Source organism: Acomys minous (assembly GCF_964271855.1).
Source record: "Acomys minous genome assembly, chromosome: 1".
Lineage (NCBI taxonomy): Eukaryota > Metazoa > Chordata > Mammalia > Rodentia > Muridae > Acomys > Acomys minous.
This window is the reverse complement of record NC_140483.1, coordinates 22,564,279-22,573,926: the sequence shown is the minus strand read 5'-3', so window position 1 is coordinate 22,573,926 and position 9,648 is coordinate 22,564,279. Positions and strand designations below refer to the sequence as shown.

At 48.4% G+C, this 9,648-nt stretch overlaps 1 protein-coding gene across 1 annotated transcript; it reads left to right on the top strand.

Moving 5' to 3' along the window:
• Positions 1-2,120: 2,120 nt before the first annotated feature.
• Positions 2,121-8,204, top strand: MPZ (myelin protein zero). The gene is made up of 6 exons (XM_084783895.1): positions 2,121-2,279; positions 5,340-5,506; positions 5,732-5,945; positions 6,501-6,636; positions 6,804-6,864; positions 6,976-8,204. The coding sequence occupies exons 1-6, from the start codon at positions 2,213-2,215 to the stop codon at positions 7,075-7,077; spliced, it is 747 nt and encodes a 248-aa protein (XP_084640021.1). The 5' UTR covers positions 2,121-2,212; the 3' UTR covers positions 7,078-8,204.
• Positions 8,205-9,648: the final 1,444 nt, after the last annotated feature.

Here is a 9,648-nt window from a genome sequence, read left to right as displayed (position 1 = left end):
GCGCTCAGAAGGCAGAAAAAGATCACCACAAGCTCTGGACCTGTCTGATATATGAGCCTGCCTTAAGCAAACAATATTCGCCACACTCAACCTCCATAACCTACATTACAGCTGATGAGAATAAATCACACTGAAATTCGGACCATGGTACTGGAGAGATGGCTCAGTGGTTAAGAGCACTTGCTGTTCTTGCAGAGGATCTAGGTTCGGTTCCCAGTACCAATGTGGTGGCTCACAACTATACATATGGTAACTCCAGTTCCAGGGTACCGAATACGAATACATCCACGTAGGCAGGCAAAACAGTAGAACACATAAAGCAAAATAAACAAATCTAAAGAGAGGAAAAAAGAAATTCAGACTTCAAACATGAAGCCAAACGTGTTGTTGGTGTTGGTGTTGGTGTTGGTGTTGTTTGAGACAGGGTCTCTCTATATAGCCCTGGCTGTCCTGGAACTCACAGGGATATGCCTGCCTGTGCCTCCTGAATGGTGGGAGGACACCACCACACCCAGCAAGCCAAACTCTTTTTATCAAAACAGTTTATTTAAATAAGCAATATAAAGCAAGGTCTATGATCCAAAGTAAGAGAAAGGAGGGAGAAGAGATGAGAAGGTGGCATTTTCAATGAAAAAACACAGTCATTTCAGATAACCTGAAGGAGTTAAGAAAAGAGGCAGCAAACTGGAGCTCTCCAAAACACTTTGGTTGCCAGATTTGTCTTAAAAATCAGCCTGACTGCAAAATTTGTGTTAATGGGAAAGAAAAAAAGAACCCAAAAAATTCAGCTCTGGGCCAGGGAGAGACTGCTCAGAGGTTAAGATCACTTGGTGCTCCTCTGGAGGACCTGGATTCAGTGCCTAACATTCAATAGTGCTTCACAAACACCCAGTCCGGGGGTGGGGTGGGGTGGGGTTGATCCCCTCTTCTGGGTTCTACAGTCCTAGGGCACACACACAGAACACACACATACATGCAGGCAAGCATTTACACACATAAAAACACACAAATTTGTAAAACAAAACAAAAGAAACCCTCAACTCTGGGCGTGTAGACCTTCCAAACAGCTCCTTGTTTGTTTGTTGAGATGCTCCGTGATAGCCCAGGCTGGCTTTGAACTCCTCATCCTCCTGTTTCCACCTCCAAAGCTCTAGGAAGACAGACAGGCATAAACCACAGCTGACTTTCCACCTCCAATTCTACCCTTCCATTCTCCAGGAGACGCTTACAGTGTACTAGATTAAATTCACCTTTTTTAGTCTGACATTTGAGAACCTTCAACCTTTCCTACTGTGCCCTTTTCATGATCCCGGACATCAAATTAAACACAGATGGCACATTACCTGCTCTAAATATACCCAGAGCTTCACAAACCACAAATGTCACACACACACACACACACACACACACACACACACACACACACACCCCGCACGCACGCCTGCACTCACTTTCACCTCTGCTCTTACCTTGGCTGTTCCATCTAGCCATCGTCCCCCCCATTCCCTTTTTCAAAATGGCACCTTCTCCTTCAAGGCCCCCATGTAATAACACCACTCTCTACATCTGACTACTCTGTCCTCTGAGCTTCCTGTATTGAGTGACACTCCCAGCATTCTGCTCCTTGGCTTCTATCTTGGGTAGACTCTCCCAGGTTGCAGGGAGATGGAAAAAAAGGTTTTCCCAGAGGGCTTTGTTGTCTCAAGCAGCCTCCAGTGTTGCCATAGCAATCATAATAACAGGGGACACCCTAATTTGGGAGTTCTCAGAAAGAAACTTGTCTCTAGGTCCTAGGGCTCTAGGGCAAGGAGGCTAAGAAGGAATCCTTTGCATGGCTTTAGGATTTAGGTTTCTCAGCTTCTCAGAGAAGGGTGGCTATGTCTCTTTTTCTGTCCCTTTCCCTCATTCCCCCCCCCCAACATTCCAGCCTAGGGGAGGGGGAGGTCAGTATACACAAAGCCCTCTGTGTAATGGGTGGTATGTGTCCTCTACCCGGAGTGTACAATGCCCCTTCTGCTCCATGCCCCCTGTCACCCTCCCCACCACCTCTCAATTGCACATGCCAGGCTGCAATTGGTCACTGGCTCAGGACAGCCCCCTCATGCTGGGGATCCAGGGGATTTTAAGGAAGTTCCAGAAAACACCGCTCAGTTCCTTGTCCCCGACTCTCTCCACCCCACAGGCACTCTGGGCCCTGGCCCCTACCCCAGCTATGGCTCCCGGGGCTCCCTCATCCAGCCCCAGGCCTATCCTGGCTGCCCTGCTCTTCTCTTCTTTGGGTAAGTGGAGCCACTGAGTCCCAGAACCCTGAGATTTGGGGAGAAGGGTGTCTCTCAGCAACTTTTCCCTGTCCTTACACCCTCCACTGCTAAGAGCCAGCAAGGGAGAACAGGAAGGTGACACTCTGTTTAGGCGTGAGGAGGGAGTGTATAGACCATTTAGGGGAAGCAAGGAAGGTGTTTCCTGGAAAGACATGGTAAAAGAGATCACAGAGAGCTTCCCTGAGCACCCAAGTTGGAAACCAGTCAGATGCCGCCCCAGATAGATAGATGCATGCTGACAGCCTGTCGGGAAGCAAAAAGAGTGTGGGAAAAAGTAGGGCTGAACATTGGGTTCTGGTCCTCCTGCAGTCTCTGGTGGTACAAGAGGTACCCAGCCTTGATTTCCCAGGAGAGAAAAGCCAGGGAAGATGAAGTAACAAATGAGCCCACCTTCTGTTCTCTCAGCTTCTTAGAAGGAATTTCTGTCTGTGGCCTCTTACCTACAGTGTGAGTGAGTCCTAGGATCTTATCCTAGTAAAACAATCTCCCTTACACTGGCTGGCCTTTTTCTTTACCCCTGGCAGATGTTGAGTGAGCAAGAGAGCATCAAAGCAAGGTTGAATCAATCCTTCCAAACTGCCTTGCATCCTGTGCAAGCAGAAGGCAACCTGGGGTGGGGGGTGGGGGGGTGGGGGGAAGAGCAATAGGAGGAGGGGAACAGTTAGAAAAATCCAAGGTGCCTTTCTTGGTCAAGTTCAACTCCTTGAGTTGTAAACTCAAAACTTAGGCTTTTCTGGTTTATATTGGTCTATTCTGTGATACCGCAAGACGATTTTGAAGATCCGGAGTTGGAGAGAAGCCTTGGTAAAGGAAACGAGGCGCTGGGGAGTCAAAGGGGGCAAAACAGCTCTGTCCCAACCTTAGAGCCACTGAGCAGGGTTGAGACAAGCAAAGATTGACGCTATAATGGAGGAATGGAGTCAGAACCAATAAATAACCTTCTTTGTGATATTGGGGGTTCCCAAGAAGGCTCTACGACAGAATTCCCAGGAGGTAAGTAAAAGACACTGCATTGCTGAGGTGGGAGATTCAGGACAATGGGAGTGAGAGTGGGTGTGGTATGAGCCCCCAGCAGGGGTTAGACAAGGAGACTTTGTTTTGTTGCCTCCTCCTGAAGAACAGAAAAATCTACAGTTGCCTCCATCCAGGGCCAGCCCACACACATAGTCTGCCTGGAATGACTCTCCCTGTGTGGGTGGGTTATAGGGGTGGCACTGGGCCAAGGCGACCAAGAAGAGAATGGTTGGACCCCAGAGATCCACATGCAGAGTCACCTTAGTGCTGGACTTAGAGTCTTCTCTATCCAGGTTCTCCTGGCAGTCCTTTCTCCCCTGGATCCCCAGTCAAGAAAAAAATTAAATGGCAACCAGGGATGCAGCAGGCAGGCAGGACAATTCTGCCCAGCAAGGGGATGTGCATTCTCCAATCATCTCTAATCTTCTTCTTCTTCTTCTTCTTCTTCTTCTTCTTCTTCTTCTTCTTCTTCTTCTTCTTCTTCTCCTCTTCCTCTTCCTCCTCCTCCTTCTCACAAGAATTTGAATTTGCTATACTGTGAAATACTATACAGCTGCTAAAAGTAGGATTTATATCTATGAGTCAGCATGGAAAGCTATTCCAGATACCTATATTCTCAATTCAAAACAAAAAATATATAATGCAATATATTGTATACACATTTTTTTTTTTCGAGACAAGGTTTCCTTGTGTAGCCTTGCCTGTCCTGGACTCACTTTCTAGTCCAGGCTGGCCTCGAACTCACAGCGATCTGCCTGCCTCTGTCTCCCGAGTGCTGGGATTAAAGGTGTTCCGCTACCACGCCCGGCCATATACACATGTTTTAAAGAGCTCCTCAAAACAAATTTAGCCATTTGTTATTAGTACTTCTATATCTTGAGTTTATCACATTTGAATTGAATTTGACCTATAAAGAAAACATTTACTAACTGGTAATAGTAGTTCTATCTGGGTGGAGGGAGACTTTAGGAAAGGAATTGGTTGTTAGAGTGAGTGTCAAAGTGAGCTTTATCTGTAATTACTTGAACTTTTATAAGAATGTGGGCATGGCATGGCAGTGCATGTGTTTAATCCCAGCACTCTGGAGTCATGGCAGGTGGATCTCTGCAAGTCCTAGGCCAGCCTGGTCTAAATACTGAGTTCCAAGGCTTTGAGAGCTACATAGTAAGATCCTGTCTTAAAACAAATCCAGTCTATCTTACCTGGGTACTTTAATTAAAATATTCAAAACCCCACATCTACTAGCTAGACGGCTTAAGGGTTAGAGATCAACTGTTGGTATGTGCCTGAAATTACAACATTCAGAAGGCTGAGGCAGGAGGATAATAAATTCTAGCAGATCTTCAGCTGCATAGGAAGGCTGTCTCAAGAGAAAGAAAGAAAGAAAGAAAGAAAGAAAGAAAGAAAGAGTAGAATAGAATAAAAGTTAGACACAAACCACCTTAGATTCCTAAAGAAAAGCACTAATTTCGTTTCCTCTGCACTTAAGGTCCCCCATCCAAGTTCTTTTTTTTTTTAATTTTAAAAAAAGATTTATTTATTTATTACTATGTATACAGTGCTCTGCCTACATGTACACCTGCAGGCCAGAAGAGGGCATAAGATCACTTTACAGATGGTTGTGAGCCACCATGTGGTTGCTGGGAATTGAACTCAGGACCTTCAGAAGACAGCATTCTTAACCTCTGAGCCATCTCGCCAGCCCCGCCCCCATCCAAGTTCTAACCGTACCCAACCCTGCTTAGCTTTAGAGATCAGACAAGGCTGGATACATCCAGGGTGGCATGGCTAAAGACTTGAACAATATTCCTTATGCTGAGACCTTGAGCAGATGCAGCATTTACCATTCACCAACTGAGTTAGCCCAGACAGAGGTAGGCCTCAAAGTGTTTGTGTCTTCGCTAAGGCCTCACTTGTGTCTTAGCCCTTGCCTGATGATTGGCCTCCTATCTTCTTTATGATTGACTGGACCTACGTGTGTATCTCACTTACCTCTGCTTGCAGTGCTGTCCCCGGCCCTGGCCATTGTGGTTTACACGGACAGGGAAGTCTATGGTGCTGTGGGCTCCCAGGTGACCCTGCACTGCTCCTTCTGGTCCAGTGAGTGGGTCTCAGATGACATCTCTTTCACCTGGCGTTACCAGCCTGAAGGGGGCCGAGATGCCATTTCGGTGAGTGCACGGAAGGGCGGGGAGTCCTGGAGTTAGACAACAGACAGGTGCTTTAGACAGCAACAGAAAAGGGAACCTGGGCTGCACATAGGAGACTACTTTATAAGCCTTAAGCGTGACTGTAGCAAGATAAGTAAAACTCACGCGCACCGTCCTCCCTCTCCCAGGCCAGGGGAGCCAAGGTTTGGTCTCTTTTCCCATGATTTCCCTCATTCCTCCTCATAGATCTTCCACTATGCCAAGGGACAACCTTACATCGATGAGGTGGGGACCTTCAAAGAGCGCATCCAGTGGGTAGGGGACCCTAGCTGGAAGGATGGCTCCATTGTCATACACAACCTGGACTACAGTGACAACGGCACCTTCACTTGTGATGTCAAGAACCCACCAGACATAGTGGGCAAGACTTCTCAGGTCACGCTCTATGTCTTTGAAAAAGGTGTGAGAAGGGATGAGGCACGGGGTTCTGGAAGGCAGTCTAAGGGAGGTATCAGGGAGGATGGGTAGAGTGTGCGAAAGGCAGACAGCCTCAACTAATAGGTGGTGCAAGCCTTTAATCCCAGCGCTGGTAGGCGAAGGTATTGCTTGAGTCACCTAGTGAATTCAAGACCAGCCTGGGACATGTAGCAAAACTGGGGGCGGAGGGAGGGGGGGTGCCATGACGGTTCTGACTGTAATCTTAATATTCCAGAGGTGGGAGCAGATTGGTCAGAAGTTCAAGACCATGCTTGGCTACATAGCAAGTAGCCAAAGACTACTTAATTAAAGGCCACCTGGGCTGCGTGAAACCCTGCCCCATCCCTACCCCTTACCCCCACCCCCAACCCCATAAGATAATAGTAAAAAAACCAAAGACGCTGAGAAGGGAAGCAGAAGGCAGCCTGGGTAGAATTCTCACTTTCCAATGCCTGGAAATAAGTGTAGTGCGAAGCAGCATAGATACAGGCTTCTGCTCCCCCTCCACCCTGCGTCTTTCTTTTCCCTCCCCTCCTAGTGCCCACTAGGTACGGGGTGGTGTTGGGAGCCGTGATCGGGGGCATCCTTGGGGTGGTGCTGTTGCTGCTTCTTCTCTTCTACCTGATTCGGTACTGCTGGCTGCGCAGACAGGCGACCCTGCAGAGGAGGCTCAGGTAAGGGGCGGAGCGTGACTCCTCACCTTTACCCCAGGATCCCTCCCTTCCCCCCCCCTCCGCCCCCAGACTGCTTCGGTGGCGGGAGGGCCAAAGGAAAGAGATGTTGCACGTACTGGGATGGGGTTCCAGTGAGGCCAATCCTGCTGCCGCCTCTCGTCCCACAGTGCCATGGAGAAGGGGAAATTTCACAAGTCTTCGAAGGACTCCTCAAAGCGCGGGCGGCAGGTTAGCGGGACAGGAGGCTGGGGAGGGAGAACGCTGGGAACTCCGGAACAGCAGTGAGGGGCCGGTGGGTGTGGTCAAGGCCGTGGCTGAGGTGTGCAACCCTTCCCGCAGACTCCCGTGCTGTATGCCATGCTGGACCATAGCCGAAGCGCCAAAGCTGCCAGTGAGAAGAAGTCTAAAGGGCTGGGGGAGTCTCGCAAGGATAAGAAATAGCGGTTAGCGGGCCGGGCGGGGGGTCGGGGGTCGGCGACGGAGTCCTCCAAAGGCTCTCAGGTGGTGGTCATCGAGATGGAGCTTCGCAAAGATGAGCAGAGCTCGGAACTCCGGCCTGCAGTCAAGTCCCCCAGTAGAACCAGCCTCAAGAACGCCCTCAAGAACATGATGGGCCTGGACTCAGACAAGTGACCGTCACATCCAGGCCCTGTCAGAGCAGGGGGGCGGGACCTAGGCTCCTCTTTTCCCAGGTCTAGGTGCTTTCCTCTTGCTCCTCAGCCCTGCCCTGCCCTTACCTCCCAATGAGATGTAAAGTTTCATTCCAGCCTTCCTTTCCAAGTTCTTGTATTTTTTTTTTCCACCCTCACCTTTACCCCTTGGCTTTCCGGGAGCCTAGGGACTAACCCTACTCCTCATCTGCCCTAAGGGCTGTGTGTTTGGTGCCTGTCCCTCAGGCACCGAGAAGAAAGGGACTCTGATAGCCTCTGCCCAACTCCAGGCCATTTGGTCTTCCCACCACCCCAGCTCATCCCCTGGCTCCATCCCTTCCTGCTCTCTCCTTTACTTCCCCCTGGTGGCCCAGCTCCACACTCTATCCTCGGGCTCAAATCCACACCATCCAGATCAGACTTCTCCATCAGGGTTTATTTAGGTTGTGTACTTTTTTTATTAGTTCATCCGATCTCTCGTTTGTTTACCTGAGACCACGCCCCCATGACTGAGGACCAATGACGTCATGTGGCTTTGGCAGTTCCCCACCTTCCTACTACTAGGCCTTTATTGGAGAGCCAGCCAGCCCAAGCCGAGGAGCCCCTGATGCTCAGACCTCAGCTACATGACCGATGCCCTCCGACCATTCCGCAGCACAGTTCTGGGACTCAAGATTTGGGGAAGGAGAGAGAGAGAATGGATCCTCACTGGTCAGGGGTGGAGTAGGGGGCCTTAAAAAAAATGCCTTTCAAGTAAATAATCAGACAGAAAACAGGAGAAACCAATGAGACTAGGAAGGAAAGGAAACGGTTGCACTCCCAGGCACAGGGGATGTTAGGATTTTTCTACATTCTGTACATTTCTTCTACCGCCTCCAAACGCCCTTAAATGTTTAATAAACACTGACATTTCCAGAAGCTGCTGCCTCGGTCTTGCATTTTCTAGTCCTCATAAGAATCTCCTCCCTTGTTTCATTCCCAGGTCATGTCCTTTCCTCATTAGCTGGTTTTAGCTGTCAGGTTTGATTTTATGGTGTTGGCCCATGTAGCATACTGGGGAAAACTCTGCAATAGGCTCACCAGTGCATTTGTGGATTAAAAGCTTTCCAGTGAGCTCGTACTATGCCCTAATCTGTGTCAAGCTCAGCTTCTACATGGGCGGAAACACAATAGCTTTCTTCACCAAGACCAGAATTCTAAAACATGCCAGCCACTCACTGGTTGAGCGCCCCAGAGTGGTTACTTACATGCGGTAAGCTTCTTTGGCACTTCATAAACACATGGAGCCATTGTGCCTGCCCTGTACAATCCCAGACCTTCCCACCATTCCCAGATCAGGGAAGAGACAGTCCAGGGAAGCGTTTATGAGCTATAAGCGTAGTTGTGCATATTATAACATATGACTAACTTATTAAAGGTCAGGTCCTTAAAAACATTTCTAGTCTTGCCTAAAGGAGTATACACTTTTGGTGATGGGGAGGTGGGACAGAGCACCCACATGGAGGGTCACAGCCATCTGTAACTTCAGTTCCAGATGATCTGACAGTCTTTTCTGGGCTCTGTGGGCAACAGGCAGGCATGTGATACCCAGACATCCATGTAGGAGAAACATTCGCACAAATAAAATTTAAAAAATAAATAAAGGGGTGCACTTTATAAGCTAGCACAGCTCCTATTCATGTTTAAAAATATGTGCACCTGGAACTTTATGTCAAGCGTGGCAATGCATACCTATAATCCCAGCACTTGGAAGGTGCAGTCAAGACCAGTTCTGAGTAAGCAACAAATGAAAGTTCAAAGCCAGCCTGTGCAACAAGAGACCCTATTTCAAAATCAACAGCAACTACATTTTGTTTCTTTTCTATTTCACCTGACTAGCCAGTTTGTTAACAATGTCAATTGAGATATATCATCAATATACTGGAATCTTTTTTTTTTTAATTTTGAGACAGGGTTTCTCTGTGTAGCCTTAACTATCTTGGACTTGCTTTGTAGACCAGGCTGGCCTCGAACTCATTGTGATCCACTTGCCTCTACTTCCCAAGTGCTGGGATTGAAGGCATGCACTACCACCACACCTGGTTCCTGGAAACTCCCCCTTTTTTTGAGATTTGTTTATTTATTTTATGAGAAGTCTATCTACATGTGCATCTGCATGCCAGAAGAGCGCATCAGATAACATTACAGATGCTTGTGAGCCACCATGTAGTTGCTGGGAATTGCTCAGGATCTCTGGAAGAGTAGACAGTGCTCATAACTGCTAAGCCGTCTCTCCAGCCCTATACTGGAATCTTTAGATGATTGTGGGAAAATGTTTGTAACAGTTTCTCCCAGTGTGTGTGTGTGTGTGTGTGTGTGTGTG